At 44.6% G+C, this 17161-nt stretch overlaps 1 protein-coding gene across 1 annotated transcript in view; it reads left to right on the plus strand.

Moving 5' to 3' along the window:
• The window catches only part of bmp2k (BMP2 inducible kinase), a 50439-nt gene that overhangs the window by 18561 nt on the left and 14717 nt on the right, over positions 1-17161 (plus strand). The window contains exons 2-12 of the mRNA XM_034296700.1: positions 7538-7656; positions 7940-8045; positions 8492-8634; positions 9319-9440; positions 10394-10475; positions 11516-11648; positions 12001-12104; positions 12483-12562; positions 12676-12763; positions 13829-14038; positions 14252-14371. Coding sequence (XP_034152591.1) covers positions 7538-7656; positions 7940-8045; positions 8492-8634; positions 9319-9440; positions 10394-10475; positions 11516-11648; positions 12001-12104; positions 12483-12562; positions 12676-12763; positions 13829-14038; positions 14252-14371 — 1307 coding nt within the window. The remainder of the gene's footprint in view (positions 1-7537; positions 7657-7939; positions 8046-8491; positions 8635-9318; positions 9441-10393; positions 10476-11515; positions 11649-12000; positions 12105-12482; positions 12563-12675; positions 12764-13828; positions 14039-14251; positions 14372-17161) is intronic.

Consider the following 17161-nt stretch of genomic DNA (forward strand, 5'->3'; position numbering starts at 1 on the left):
TCATTACTACTCCGGTCAGTTCGATAGAACTGAGGAGGGGTTCCCCTCATGCTTACTAATCAGTATCGATGAGCCCCTATTGCTGTGAAAAAGACATTATTGAACTATTGGTTGTGTTTGTTCTGCGCTCTGCTACAGGAGAAATGCTGTGGTAATATGATGGCGTTGTGGTGTGCTAACGTTGTCTACTGAACTCCGCAGTCAGGCCTTTTTTGTTTTGCTGCTTGTGTCCACTTGAACTTGAAACATCACTGTTTTGTTTGAACAGCTCCTGGGGATTAAATGGTTTTAGTTAGTGGGTCACCCCCCCCCCCATCTTGTCTCCATCTTCTGTCTTAAACCCGCCCCCTCCAGTATCTCTCCCACTTCACACATGTGTCTCCCTCTTAGGTCTCTCTCTCCCTGTGTCGGTCTCTCTCTCCCTGTGTCGGTCTCTCTCTCCCTGTGTCGGTCTCTCTCTCCCTGTGTCGGTCTCTCTCTCCCTGTGTCGGTCTCTCTCTCCCTGTGCCGGTCTCTCTCTCCCTGTGCCGGTCTCTCTCTCCCAGATATCTGGCCAGATATCAACCCCATCTCAGGGCCCTAAACTGTCTGGGTTTTGGCAGAGAGCCATCTCTTTGGCAGACAGCCCCACCTGGTCTATAGGCTTACAAATATCTGACCTATAACATTGTACCTCCTTTATCTCCTGTCCACAGCCAAGCCTGACCTGGAAGAACTTGAGCCACTCAGAAGTATTTGATGAAGTGTTTCAGTGCTTCCCGAACATATACTTTAATGCTCTGCTATTCGAATGTATCGTGTTTGACCTGCTTTTAACAAACAGAAGATGGGCACTGCCTGGTTTGTCAAGGCTGATGACAAGTTGAATGAAGAACTGAAAAAGTTTTTGCCTCTTTGAAGGGCTTCCATGGATTCCAGAATGCCTGGAAAGTTCCAGAGAGTGGCAAGTTGCTCAGTGTTCCTTCAGGGGAGCCATCTACTGCTGAATCTCTCAACTGTACACCAAAAGCAAGCTGCACTCTATTTTTAGGCCTCACAACCTACTCTGCAGATACACCATAATGATGTTTGCAAAATGTAACTTTGCTGTGTTATTTAAAGGACTAATTCACCCAAAAACAAAATGTCTATGATATACATAGTCAGTATATAATAATGTTAAAATATGACAATATAATATGATTCTGCATTGCTCTGTAGATGGGAACTAGCTGGCTCAGTAGATTGTTTCCTCATTGGCTTGTAGTTCAATAGTTGTAAAATCGCTTAGACAAACTGCAATATCAATTTTGGAGTTGAAAACGTACCATGTCCAACTTGGTACATTAATCTGATGGCAAAGTGTGTATGTTGAGATGTTCATGAAATACAGACTCTGTCATGACAATATAGACTGATGGATGTGTTCAAGTTTGCCCAAACCATTGACTGGTTGATTTGGTGATCTGGAGTCCGAGTTAATTGTTTTAAAAGTGTTCAGATTTGTGAAAGAATGTTATCCCCCATCTCGAATCTCACAGATTTTACGTGATTATGCGTCATGCCTTGGTTGAAGGCCCTAGGCAACCACACAGACAGTCTGTTAATGTAGCAGTTATAGTAACTTTCCCATTTACCTGTTAGTCAGGATATTCTTAGATGATTGAAAGAATATAATATATATCACAATATAGTGGATGGAGTGTAAAATGTTTTCTGATTTAAAAGAAAAATCTGAAATGAGATGTGCCAGGTGGTTTGTCTGAACGCATGTTCCCTGTGGTTGTGTGGTTGGCAGAAATGGCAGTCTGCGCTGACCACCAAACGTCAGTGAGTTTGCCCCAATTACAGATGTTGTTGTTGGCAGTGCAGAAACACTGCAATTAGAATTGTTGGTCTAGAGACCCCTAAACACCACACATTAATGTTCTGTTCCGGGTACCCCAAAGTCCGACTGCACCCATTTTGAGAATCCGATTGTTAAGGCACTTAAATGTAGGCATTCAGGATATTGTTTTCTGTAGGTAGTTTCTTTATTGGCTTCTCACTAGGAATTTGGGTCTGACAAGACAAAGAAGAGAGAGTAGTACTTCAGTTTTTTCTCTCTCTGAAAGACCCTTTGTCCTGCTTAACTCAGTGATTACTTGTTTGAGGAGGTTGTGGGACAGTAGAGGAGATTCTGACTGAAGGGGGGGGTGCAGACTTAAGGAAACTGCTGAATGAGTTGAAAGCTTCCACAGAGGTCTCTGGAAAAACGATACAGGACTTTTTATATTTCCTGTTGGTCACATGTTATAGATGAGGGGAGATTCCTCTGACACAGGAAAAAGGAGATGATCAGGTGACCATGTAAATCAGCTGTAGAAGCTTTGGAATACAAGAAACAAGCAGACTTGCTTTGGGCATCATACCCAAGGACAGTTTTGGGAAAGTGTTCATCTGGCACTGCTGCTCTGACGAACAAAAACAGGGAAAAGGAGAGGCAAAGGAAGGCCCCTGAGTGGGCCCTGGGGTGACCGATTTGTCTTTAACTTTCTTTAAAGGCAGGTATGGTTCTTGTTTACAGACAGTGTGCATCCTGGGTTTAATAAAAAATCTGCCTGAAAAATTCAGCTGACCTTTTTGTCCCTTTAGGTGTGTGTGAAGGAGCTTTTATAAGGAAAGATATAATCTAAATGATTCCTAACAGAGGGATATTTTCCCTTTAAAAACAAAACTGAAACCCACATTCTTTAGGAGACTCAGAATCTCTCTCAACTGGTGTGTTAAAGCCCCCCCCCCCATCTTCACTCACCCATTTCCAAATGGTTACCACGGTTACGCAGCCAAGACGTTTTCACCCGCTCCGTCCTCCAGGCCTGAGTGTGGGCCATGGTGTGGTGGGGGTGTCTCAAGGCAGTGGGTTCTCTATGAAGATCGTGGAAAGAGCGAGGACATGGAGCTCTCATAAAAACCAAACCTAATGTCATCGGTGACATCATGTTTCATCTGGAGGAAGAACATCTGCACCCATGCCTTAACAGAACACACTAAACCTCTCACTCTCTTACACATTCACACTCACACTCATGCACAAAGACATACACAAACTCACTCACTTCCTCAGACCGTCTGGGTTCAGTCCTCATCTCACCACACCACTTCAAGATGCTAGCAAAGCCTTTTGCTAATCTTTCATTGTTACCCTTTTAACAGTTGGTTTTACTGGCTTTGTTTTTCTGCACATTACAATATTAACACATCTTTATTTTGGCAACCATTTGACAGTCAATTATTGTCCACTTAGTTTGAGTGGGTTTGTGTGTCGAAAGGCTTGTGTAACCCGACATTCTGTCCTGGGTGGCTAAAGTTTACCACGTAATATTTAGATCCAGTACACCAATTTAAAGTGAAAATAACTATCAGTAACACTGTATCCTTTACAATACTATAGAAAATTATGTTGAATTATTTACACAAGTGAATACAAGAAACAAAAGTGGTAATATTGACAACGGACAACCTGTGTTGCACTCAAACTGGGCTGTTAGATTTAATCTACCCCTACAATAAAGCCTTTTGCAATCTATGTTGAAATGTAACTGAAACCACCTGCTCAAGGGCCATTACCATGGCAGGACCTTGAACTTTTTGGTTTACCAGATTGAAAATCTACCAGCAGCCACAAAAATATTTTCCCCAGTTCCACTAAGAAAAACAAATGTAAGCAGTGTAATATTTCTATGTATTCCAAGTAACGAGCAATGCGGTATTTTATCTAAATTGCGCCGTAAATGTTTGACTAGTGCCATTCACTAGTTTAAATGGGTATTCCCCAGGCGTAGCGACAAGCAAGGCCTGGTTTAAGAGGCTAGGTCCCAGGCGTAGCGACAAGCAAGGCCTGGTTTAAGAGGCTAGGTCCCAGGCGTAGCGACAAGCAAGGCCTGGTTTAAGAGGCTAGGTCCCAGGCGTAGCGACAAGCAAGGCCTGGTTTAAGAGGCTAGGTCCCAGGCGTAGCGACAAGCAAGGCCTGGTTTAAGAGGCTAGGTCCCAGGCGTAGCGACAAGCAAGGCCTGGTTTAAGAGGCTAGGTCCCAGGCGTAGCGACAAGCAAGGCCTGGTTTAAGAGGCTAGGTCCCAGGCGTAGCGACAAGCAAGGCCTGGTTTAAGAGGCTAGGTCCCAGGCGTAGCGACAAGCAAGGCCTGGTTTAAGAGGCTAGGTCCCAGGCGTAGCGACAAGCAAGGCCTGGTTTAAGAGGCTAGGTCCCAGGCCGTGTTTCCTACACCTACGCTGCTAAATCTAAACCGCGCAAAGCTATCTTTGGTTGAAATGTGAGCGTGCAGTCCGCGTTAGACTGTTATGTTAGTAGTCCGGTTATGGATATTTTTGGTTTGCCAGGTAGCCTAGGTTCAATGTGCGACGCTGACAGGCCGTCCCACGGTCGTAGTTGCTAGTATTATGGCAAAAAACGAGTGCTGCCTGGCTCCGTCTGAGCGTTTCTGATGGCATTAAAATGGCGCGATAAATTGAGAAAATGAATCAGTACTGTGAAAGCAGCACCCAGAGTAGCATGTGGCTAGCTAACTAGTGGCAGCAAAATGGACAAATTAAAACCCTTTTGCCACATACAAATCTGTGGATTTACAGCGCATCGTGTTTGTGATGAACCATAGATCAGACTGACACATCCGGGAACTTTGGCTCGCAACATGTTCCCTCCCCTTTTTGGGGGACAACAAACGACACTCGCCATATGCATTCATGTTAAATAGCAGTAAAAACAGCACTAATAGAGAACCACTAGATTTAAAATCGTTTGTAAATGCCCCAAACTATATTATGTCACGTCAACATACAGTGGGGTGAACAAGTATTTGATACACTGCCGATTTTGCAGGTTTTCCTACTTACAAAGCATTTAGAAGTCTGTCATTTTTATCATAGGTACTCTTCAACTGTGAGAGACGGAAACGAAAACAAAAATCCATAAAATCACATTGTAAGCAAATGACCTCCTTTACAAATAGTTTTGCAAGTTAGCAGCAATAGCAGCGTGTTCTGACTACTGACCTAGCTAGCTACGTTTGCCCGGCCAAAAATAATAGGTGCAAAACTGAATGGCAAGAGAGCCAACCAACCAACTACACACCAAATATTTGGCATAAAATAATAAGCATTGTTAATTTAACCCGGCTGGTTTGACTTGTTTACGCTGTTTCCCCCTCAACCGGGCATGGAGATGAGCCTCCTCTGGATGATGTGTTACTGGTCTAACATATCCGTCTCTGTGAAACAAACACAACCCTTTCTTAGGGAAATGGTTAATGCAACCGGACTACACACTCGCTTTAAAATATATATGTATTTTCTTTTTTCAGAACATAATTGAAGCTGTGAAGTTGTAATGGCTTTATTGACTCTGTTATGAATGTAGCACAGTTCTTACAACATTTCATTATTTCTGTTTTGCTTCTTTTCTAATATGTTACAACCTAGGTAGGAAAATCTTACATATTGCCCCTTTAACCTCAATACCTGTAAGTCTAACCTCCCAGCCTGATGTCAGTGTGTCGTCGACTGGAATCTCTAAGGAGATGGAACTGACTTCCCTGGGATCCTCTTTAGAGATGTGCTGGCATTGCAGTCCAATGCAACCCGTTACAAAAAACATTTAACAGTAATGATGATGATGGTAATGACTTTGTGGCTCGCTAGTAGGCTCAGTTTTGTATTAAGTCACTTTAATTCCCTTTATTAAGTTTGTCCTTTTCTCTCAGCTTGGTTGTTGTGGCAATGAGGTTACGATGTTGTCGTGGTGATGAGGTTAGTGTGACCAGCTGTGATGTGAGTTTAGCGGGTCCTTGTTAATTCGATAACAGTGCTCTGTTGTCTCTGCCTGCTGTTACTGACCGAGCCTGAGGATCGAGTTGTTGGAGCAAATGCACCAGGCCATTATCTTATCATTACCTCTTCACTGTTTTATTGTGACAGGCAGGGCTGGTTTGATCCTTGTTGTCTGTTTGATCCTTGTTTATGTTCATTTTACCTTTTTTATACAGAGAATTCAAGCCGCTTTTACAACAATAATAAAAACATGCAAATATAAACAAAATACACATACATATTAAGAAAAGCAATCGGGGTGAAAAATAAACATATTGTTCACCCTGATTGCGCCTTATGGGCGCCAGAACATCAAGTTTTAGATTACTTTGCAAAACATTCCATAAATGTGGAGCATTATAGTAAATGCATCCCTTGTAGCAGTCAGGCAGCACCAGCCAGCTGAAGTGGATAAAAGACAACGATGTGTGTGAATGTTTGCACCAGTAAAAATGTTCTGAGTAAAAGATCTGTCTATAGTGAAACTGAACACTAAAAGACTAAAACCTTGTCAAATGGCTTTGTGAACCATTAAACATTGAGATTGAATCCCATCTGTAATCTGGAATATATCACTACGATTTCTGAAACCAGATACAGGTGCCTGCGTTCAAGCCCAGTGAGGTCTGATTTAGTAAAACCGTGACCTTAGTCTGTTCCGTATTGTTCAATCTGTCAATGTCACCCACAACCAATGTGGTTGCTGTGTGTTTGTCAGGACAAAATGTGAAAAACCAAACTTGAAAAGTCACAAGTTGTTTTTGCTGGTCCCCGTTAGGGGAAATGTCACCAGGCCCAGGGGTTAGATGTAAGTGAACACAATTCGGGTATATGGGCAGGTCTCAGGTTCTCCTCAAGGATTGAATGCTACTGTGTACGTGGTTAGATCATCGTGCACCTGTTGCCTTTTGAAAAGCAGCACTGAACATGGTCTCGATGATGTGATAATTTAAGGATTAGACCTAGAATACATGGAGACTCAGGCTACTATTAGCTCATTCTAGAATCATCTCTTCCCTCCTCCTATCCCCCCTCTGAGTGTTATTGTGGCTCTCCTATCCCCTCGGGGGCACCATCCAAATCCCTGTTCTGTTCCCATCAGGCCACCTTGGGGAGCAGTTTGTTAATCAACAAGAAAGCCATTGTAGGGCCCTTTTTCATTCTGGTCACACTGGTCTTTGAAGCCCTCCGCCTGGTACCCTAATGAGAGAGACGGACACACACACACACACATACACACGACTGCATGAACAACTATCTGTATGAGGATGACAGAGTCTGTCTGATGGCTTCTGTTTTGGACGACTCTGTGGAAGCTTCTTAGAAATGTGATGGAACACCTTGACCAACACTGAGGAGATCCCCTCTGGACGTCTGGCAGGGGGTGGAGCTAACTGCCCTCCAGAGGAGCTTCCTGGCACAATTGCTCAGCCAGATGGTTATAAACGGGCTCCGTGTTGTAGTGGGCCCGGACCCAAAGCCAGCACAGCTCTTCAGAACAGGGATGGACTACCACCCTGACTGGCTCAATGAGGTCGGCGTGACCCTGGCAATAAGTTGGACATTAAAACCTTTGAAGTGTTAAGACTTCCCCCATCTGTGCACAACCTTCGTAATCTTCCAATGTCAAATTTGTGGTCTCGAATTAAGGGTTTAATTTGTGTGACGCTGACCTCTGACCTTGTTGGTTCTCCAGGTGGGTTCTCGGTGGTGTTTCTGGCCCGGACACACAGCGGGGTGCGTTGTGCTCTCAAGCGGATGTATGTCAACAATGTTCCTGACCTCAACATCTACAAGAGGGAGATTACCATCATGGTGGGTGTGGCCTCCCATCCTTCCTCTCTCACTGTCCTCCCTCCCTCCTTCTCCCTGTCCTCCCTCCCTCCTTCTCCCTGTCCTCCCTCCCTCCTTCTCCCTGTCCTCACTCTCCCTGTCCTCCCTGTCCTCACTCTCCCTGTCCTCCCTCCCTCCCTCACTCTCCCTGTTCTCCCTCCCAGAACTGGTTTAAGTATGACTCTTTAATCTGTTAGCTCCTATAAGAGTGATAGGATATTGATTAATGTCCTCACCATTTCTATGTGTTGTCCCCCCCCCGCAGAAGGAATTATCAGGTCACAAGAACATAGTCAACTACCTTGACTCCAACATCCACTCTGTTGGGGACAGTGTGTGGGAGGTCCTTATTCTAATGGAGTATTGTAAAGGTAGGATTCAGGGATTCTGACTGACTGGGGTTTCCTTCTCCTATTGACAATCAAGTTACATGTTAGAGATTACTGTGTATGATGGTGTCACAAACATGCATGTTAGAGATTACTGTGTATGATGGTGTCACAAACATACATGTTAGAGATTACTGTGTATGATGGTGTCACAAACATGCATGTTAGAGATTACTGTGTATGATGGTGTCACAAACATGCATGTTAGAGATTACTGTGTATGATGGTGTCACAAACATGCATGTTAGAGATTACTGTGTATGATGGTGTCACAAACATACATAATGGATGTGCCTTTAGTCGTCCGGTCATTTTTTTTTATTGCGCGTTCAGATAATGGGATTTGAACAGATCCAACCTATAGAACTTCAAACATTGTGTGTCTGTGTCTCTTTTTTTTGTCTTCTTTTCACCATGTCACACTCCAGCTGGTCAGGTGGTGAAGCAGATGAATCAGCGTCTCCATATTGGGTTCACAGAGCCAGAGGTGTTGACCATCTTCACTGACACCTGTGAGGCTGTAGCCCGGCTACACCAGTGCAAAACCCCCGTTATACACCGAGACCTGAAGGTCAGGACTACATCACTCTTCAGCGCCACCACCAGCCTATGGCTGTCAGTCCTGTCCCAGCTCCCTTGACAAAGACACACAGGGGCTCTGTTAGGTCCCAGCCTTCAGTGTTGCATAACCTCAGAGGGACAAAGACTAAGGCCCAGTCATTCACAGCTATGTCAAGTGACACTGCAAATAGCTGTGTGTGTGTGTGTGTGTGTGTCACTCAGCTCTGTTTCCCACTCTTTCCTTTGCGTCTCTTGCTCGCCCATCACTTCCTGGTCTTTCCATGTTTAATTTGTCCTCCTGTTCTCTGTCAGTAAAGCTTGGTGCAGCCTGACTCAGTCTTGGCATATCTCTGGGCTGTCAAGGAAAGTGTTCCTTTATTGGCCCAACAAATGAACTGGTTTTCTATTTTGCAAGCCTTTTCAGATCCTGTGAATAAACTTTTTTCTCTTGGCCAGCCTTTACACATCCGGTAAATGAACTGGTTTTTTTATCCACACAGTCCCCCTCTCGTTTGAACTTCCAGTTCCTGTCTAGATTTGCATAGAAACCGGTTGTTCAAACGACCATAGCAAAACCCTGTGATGGATGCAATAACTGAAAGTCCTTCTGGATGAGACAGTTTGACAAAGAATAAATAACTGATAGTGTTCTCTATTGTTTCTGCTCCCTCTGCCCCCAATCGCTCTCCGTCAGGTGGAGAACATTCTCCTGAATGATAATGGGAACTATGTCCTGTGTGACTTTGGAAGTGCCACACACAAGGTGCTGTTTCCACTCAAAGACGGTGTGACTGCTGTGGAGGACGAAATCAAGAAGTGAGTGTCCCCAGGCTACACGTAGATGGATGTCATCAGGGTGTTTGCTGTCCCCAGGGTACACGTAGATGGATGTCATCAGGGTGTTTGCTGTCACCAGGCTACACGTAGATGGATGTCATCAGGGTGTTTGCTGTCACCAGGCTACACGTAGAGGGATGTCATCAGGGTGTTTGCTGTCACCAGGCTACACGTAGAGGGATGTCATCAGGGTGTTTGCTGTCACCAGGCAACACGTAGAGGGATGTCATCAGGGTGTTTGCTGTCACCAGGCTACACGTAGAGGGATGTCATCAGGGTGTTTGCTGTCCCCAGGCTACACGTAGATGGATGTCATCAGGGTGTTTGCTGTCACCAGGCTACACGTAGATGGATGTCATCAGGGTGTTTGCTGTCACCAGGCTACACGTAGATGGATGTCATCAGGGTGTTTGCTGTCACCAGGCTACACGTAGATGGATGTCATCAGGGTGTTTGCTGTCACCAGGCTACACGTAGATGGATGTCATCAGGGTGTTTGCTGTCCTGACAGGGTTGAGTCACCATGTCTCTCAGTGCCCTGACCAAGACTGGCTACATAAATACTCCCGCGTCACAATGCATTCATTAAGGTCACTTCAGAATTAGGGTGCTCTACAAAACACGTCACGGATTGGCTCGTCTCTTACCGTTCAGCTTATATTTCAGTCTAAATGATGGGTGTTGTGCCAAAGTCGTCAGCGATTGGATCATCTTTAACCAATCAGATTGTCAAAGCCCAGGACACATTTGTATCATGTTTCCTTACTGTTGTTGGTTCTGGCTCTGACCCGAACTGTCGGTATCGATCGTCTGATGATTTTCAGACTTGCAGGCAGTCATTGCAGAGAGGAAACAGATGTTTGTGGGGCTTTGCCTTCAGCCGGAGCAAAGCAGTCTGGGTAGCTGACGTGTGTCTGTGTCTGTGTCTGTAGGTACACAACCCTGTCATACCGAGCTCCAGAGATGATTAACCTGTATGCAGGGAAGGCCATCACCACAAAGGCTGATATATGGGTAAGTGTGTGTGTTGTGGCCCCGGGTCAATGAACCTGCCAGGCAGGTGGTTTTGTTTGTTCAGCCCAACAGGTTTCGCTGCTCTTCTAGATGGGCAGCGAGACGCTCCTGGTCCACCTTCCTCTCTGTCCTGTTGGGGGTACGGTCATGTGGAGAAGGGGGAATCTGGTAGTTCTGATCATTCCATAGTTGACATTTTTACCGCTTCATCAAAAAGTGCGGAGAGTCAGAGAGCCAAATGACTCATTCCTCTGGTGTTAACACAGAACATATTTAGTTTTTAGGAAATTTTTAATCCTACTTGGTTTCGATAAAGAGCCAATTGGAAAGCAAGCCATTTCCTATAACTACACTATAGCTATTTATTATAATATGCTAGAAATATATTTTTTTAAGCATATGAGGCATTTCAGACAGTTTGTGTCTATATTAGATAGCTATGTGGGACACACGAACCAGTATACGTAAATACAGGTTACTCAGTATTGTAGCGTTTAGTTATGTCAGAACTTGAAGGCTAAATAAACGTGATAAAATGTAAAGCATTACTTCACCAAGGCAGTTGCAGGACAATGGGGTGGGGTTATGTAGTTATTTTAGACTTTCTGTCGAAAATTACGCAAGTTTCCCAAAAACATGAGATGTCCAGTCACAGGTTTTTGTAACAGTCACTGGTATTTCTTGTAAGGCTGGACACAGATCAATATAACCTGTGTTGTCTTTGGGTTGACCATGGCACTTACAATGCCAGGGTTGTTGGTTTGATTCCCACGGAGGACCAGCTCCTCCACTGTGGACCTCCAAAAGCAGTCCTACGCTCATTCCAGCTTGACAATGAAAATGAGTGAAATGTTGCTTGTCTTGTGGTGAAACATAACGTTAACACGATGCTGACGGTGACACAACGTCACTGCATGACATTGGTGTGGCCGACGCGTATGTCCCTGAAATGACAGCGTCTGAAATGACAGCGTCTGAAATGACAGCGTCTGCTAAGTGTCTTAAAGGTTAAATGAGTGTATGTTCTGTCTTGGTTTCAGGCTCTTGGTTGCTTGTTGTACAAGCTGTGTTTCTTCACCCTCCCGTTCGGGGAGTCACAAGTCGCCATATGTGATGGAACCTTTATCGTTCCGGACAATTCCAAGTTCTCCTTCAGGCTGCACTGCTTAATCAGTAAGTGGAATGCTGAAAGTGTCAGTCTGTAAAATGGCAGTAATTAAACCACACTGAATGGTGTCGTTTGAGGCGTAAATGTGTAACTTTGACATTATCTGCCCAAGAAGACTGTTTACACACCGTCTCCAAACATTACCCAACAGCTCCACCTTGTGGTCAAGTGTGATCATTATAGGTATTACTAGTTCTTCATGCACAATACAGTTTAACTAATATTTATGTTTGAAACCAATGGAAAATTTACTTGTATTGTCTTTATGAAAAGTGGGTTTTCTGAGGTTTCTCTGTGTGTATAACGACGCATTAAAACAGTATACTTTCTCCATTTCACCTTTTCCCCCTCGTCCAGGATATATGCTTGAACCTGACCAGGAGAAGAGACCAGATATCTATCAAGTCTCCTACTTTGCCTTCAAGTTTGCTGGAAAGGAGTGTCCAGTGCCAAACCTCTTTGTGAGTCAAAGCAAATGTGTTGTGATGTTAGTTTGTACTAAATGCCCTGAAGATCAGTTTGCTTTACCTGAGAGGATTGTGTTTTTTCATGTTAGTGGATTTTATACTCCCTGTTAATGGATTTAATAAACGTTATATGCTTAAATGTTATATATAATAAATATTACAAAAAAAAATAGTAGTAATTTTGTAGAAGTGGTTACCATCCCTTCTGTAGTTAGTGCCAGTTATTTTGGTCTCCTGTATCAGACATGACTGGAACATCAGAGCCCAGTTGTCCAGCAACACTCACACCTGTCCCTCTCTCTCTCTCTGCCTGCCTGTGTCCCTCTGTCTCGTCCTCTCTCTCTCTCTGTCCCTCTGTCTCTCTGTCTGCAGAGTTCTCCCCTCCCAACAGCCCTCCCAGAGCCACTCACTGCCAGCGAGGTGGCCGCTAGGAAGAGCATGACAAAAGCCAGGTACTCTCTCCTGTGGCCTCTCTGACTGGATGTTTGTGTTAAATGTAGTCAGGTCTTTTTTTTTTTTAAATAGTGTTTTAATGTTGGAGGAATTGTTCTGTTCTTGTTTTCAGAATCACAGAGTCAGTGGGCCCCACGGCGACATCCATCGCTCCAAGACAAAGACCCAAAGCTGCCAACAGTAACGTGCTGCCCCTCTCTGTCTCCAACACAGGGGGCCCCCCCCAACACAGGGGGCCCCCCCACTGCCACGCCCCCTGCTGCCACGCCCATCGCTGCCACGCCCCCTGCTGCCACGCCCACAGCTGTGCCTTCAGTACCTGTCAGCAACGGACAGAAAGGTGACATTTCACAAGAACTATCAGGGCTCAATGTTAATGTTTTCTGCCACTGGCCCACCAGGGCCAATGGGTTTGAAACTTACTGGCCCCAAACATGTTTTTACTGTCCCGCCTTTCAAAAGTTGTATCAGTGTTACCACATATAACCAAATACATTTGTTACTTAACATGTATAATCCTTTATGAAATGCGTTCTGGATATATAAAACATATTTTTATGTTTCTTTCATCACATTTCTAATTATAAAAATGATAAGAAGATAAGTCAACAAAACAGTTGACTTTTAAACAAAACACTACCTCATTCCTACCCCAGGGATCAAGGTGACCGGCTGGTCTGTCTTAGTTACCAGGTATGTTGTTATCCCGTGCAGTCACCCAAAGGGCATTTCAGTTCCTGATCAGTATGACCAAGGGCCCTGAAGGCAGGTTGTCAGCCACCCGCTTGCTGACCAGGTGCTGTTTGCTATTGGCATGGCTGGTCTGGGACTGTTTGCAAAAGTTGTCAGTGCCTTTTTAAAAAGACCCACATTTGTCCTCGCTAAACAGGAACGACAGAGGACACCGTGCATCAAAGTCTAAAGTGGTAAATTGTGTTTTGCACTGAGGTAAAAAAGTTGGCTTTCATTGGAGCTCGTAGTCATCCTTTGCTGCCATCTTCGGTTGAGTGACTCGCGCAGGTTTTTAAATGTTTACCGGACAGCAACGCTACACATCACTACCTAACACTCGACTGGCCAACGGCGCGTGAAAGGAGCTGCAAAGTAATTATTTGTGCGTGTGCCAGATTACGAAGCAACTGGAGGATGTCGAGTTTATTATGCCCAACATCAGGCCATCGTTACTGTCCAGCCCTGACCGGGTATTATTCAGGGTGGGGGGGGGGGGCGACAAAGGGTTTCTCAGGAAATGGACAATAAAGTAGTCTTCCCCTCCTCCCTGTCAAGCAGTGACCCCAGGAAATGGCCAGCCAGTCGCTCCGCAAACCCAGTCTGTCGGTCAGCAGAACCGCATCCTCCAGCAGTTGCAGCCTGGAGATCTGCGTCTGCAGCAACAACTCCACCAATTCCAGCCAGCGCAGAATCTCCCTGTCAACCCACAGACGCCAAACACACAGCAGCTCCAGTTTCTTCAGGTACTGGTAAATCTTGACAGAACCGAGCTCTGGAACTGCTGCGCTGGCAAGGTGAAAAATCTGTTGTTCTGTTCCTGGAGCAGGCAGTCATCTCTAATTGCTCCCAGACACCTAGATGTTAAGATGTTTGCACAGTACTGTATTATGAGAAGACCGACGGTGACCCTGGGCAGGGATCATTCTGACCGGCCTTTTTCTCCTGTCTCCCTCCAGTATCAACAGGCTGTTCAGCAGTCCATCCATCTGCAGCAGCAACAAGCCCTGATCCAACAGCAGGTCATGATTCAGCCCTTATATCAGCAACATCCGGCCCAGACCCAATACGCTGTCATGGTGAGGGAAACACTGGAACACACACCGTTAACACACACACACACACTCTGGAACACATACCGTTAACACACACACACACACTCTGGAACACATACCGTAAACACACACACACACTCTGGAACACATACCGTAAACACACACACACACTCTGGAACACATACCGTAAACACACACACACACTCTGGAACACATACCGTAAACACACACACACACTCTGGAACACATACCGTAAACACACACACACACTCTGGAACACATACCGTAAACACACACACACACTCTGGAACACAGACCGTAAACACACACACACACTCTGGAACACAGACCGTTAACACACACACACACACACTCTGGAACACAGACCGTTAACACACACACGCAATCTGGAACACAGACCGTTAACACACACACACACACGCACTCTGGAACACATACCGTTAACACACACACACACGCACTCTGGAACACATACCGTTAACACACACACACACGCACTCTGGAACACATACCGTTAACACACACACACACGCACTCTGGAACACATACCGTTAACACACACACACACACACACACACACGCACTCTGGAACACATACCGTTAACACACACACACACACACACACGCACTCTGGAACACATACCGTTAACACACACACACACACGCACTCTGGAACACATACCGTTAACACACACACACACACACACACACACTCTGGAACACATACCGTTAACACACACACACACACACACACACTCTGGAACACATACCGTTAACACACACACAGACTCTGGAACACATACCGTAAACTAGGGCTGCACGATTTGGATAAAATATTGAATCGTGATTTCTTTGACGAGTTCTGTTGTAATTACAGTTACGTTTAGTAACTGTTCATTTTCTGTAATGGTGTTTGTGACGTTGTCATGGCTGGTTAGGCAACATTTCTCAAACCGTGGTTTATTTTTTCCCATATTAAGTTTGTTTGTTGGCAGTGACATTGAAGCCGAGACTTTTAATAACCATGCTGTTGTGTGTGTGGCACAATATATTGGTGCCACTCGCTAACTTGAAGCAGACGTCTTCGCTAGCAGTTGCAGTATTACCTCAAACTAACATTGAAAAGCCATCAAGTATTTAAACAAAATGAGTCCAAGTATTTAAGTAATGTACAAAAACACCTGCAAGAAACACCATTCTGGACGTACAACGCCTGCCCGTTACCTTGAGGGAAGCACATCTCATTCACTGTTTTATGGGGGCGCTGGAAATCACGTAATTTTGATATTGCACATGTCATTATCGCAATTTTGATTATAATTCGCTAAAACGTGCAGCCCTACCATAAACGCGCACACACACACGCACACTCTAGGAGACACACCGTAAACAAACAAACAAACACACACACACACACACACACACTCTGGAAGACTTACCGTAAACACACAACGAACCATAAACACAGAGCTTCTCAGACATGTGCAGAAACAAGGTATAAAAAGTAAAGTCGTGAACATACAGCTGGATTAGCCTGACCTGCATGATGCTTCTGCAGAAAAGTCCTGATTAGGACGGTAAAACCGAGGAGTTGGACAGTGGCGTTTTCGTGTTTTGGATCTTTACTCCAGCACCTCGAATTTGAAATGAAACATGATTAACTTGACTTGAAATTGAGGGTATTTACACCTGAAAACCACGCACTGTGTAGGAATTACAGACCTTTCCATACATAGCCACCCAACTGTAGGGACTTAACGTATTATAAGTTGTCATATTTAGTACATGGTTGCAGATCCTGCATTCGATGACTTTCTGGGTGAAACGCGCTCAATTGGATGCCGGTCGGGTGATTGAGAAGAAATTCCACTTTCCAGCCCTGAAACTCCTTGGTTGTTTTAGCAGTATGTTTGGGATCAGTGTCCTGCTGCAAAGTAAAGTGCCGTCCAATGAGTGTTGAGCTATTTGGTTGGATCTGAGGCCACCAGCAGTTACATCAATGAAGACAAGTGAGCCAGTCCCAGTGGTGTCCATATCTGCCCCATAATACCCCTTCTCCTTATTTCACAGAAGTTGTGCCAGTTCCTTTCATTTACCCCCTCTTTCATCTTCCCATCTCTCTGATACATGTTCATATTCCTTCTCTTTCCCAGACTAATTTTGGTATTTTTTTTAGGCCAGTTTGTTTGTGTGTGTAACTAGTGTTTTGGCGGCCTCTGCCCTGTCTGTAGAGGTCTTTCTTGGCCTAGAAGGTAATTTACCATTGCTGAGATAATACATAATGTACGATAATTCTTAATGTACCAAACACATGATTTTGGGATGCCTATGCTCTGCCTGTCTCTGGATTTACTCTGATTCAGCAGCATAACTAAGGCTGTCTTGACTCGCATTGACATTCTTTGGTCTTTGTGTTGTCATTTCAAGTCTAAAGATTTGCAGTACAGAGCCAAAACAACGAAGTGTCACTGTTTCCAAAGACGTTGACACTGTGACGCTGCGTAAAATGCAAATAATAACAGAATGCATTGATGTGAAAATCCTTCATCCCTGTATTTAACTGGAAATAGTGAAGACAACATATCAAATGTTGAAACTGAGAAATTTGTTTTTGGAAAAATAAATGCGCATTTTGAATTTGATGCCAGCAACAAGTTTCAAAAAGGTAGTGACAGGGGCATGTTTACCACTGTGTTGCACCCCCTCTTCTTTTAACAATACTCGTTAAGTGTTTGGGAACTGAGGAGACCAATTGCTGTAGTTTTGAAAGTGAAATATATTTCAATTTCTGCT

Source organism: Esox lucius, chromosome 13, assembly GCF_011004845.1.
Source record: "Esox lucius isolate fEsoLuc1 chromosome 13, fEsoLuc1.pri, whole genome shotgun sequence".
Classification (NCBI taxonomy): Eukaryota; Metazoa; Chordata; class Actinopteri; order Esociformes; family Esocidae; genus Esox; species Esox lucius.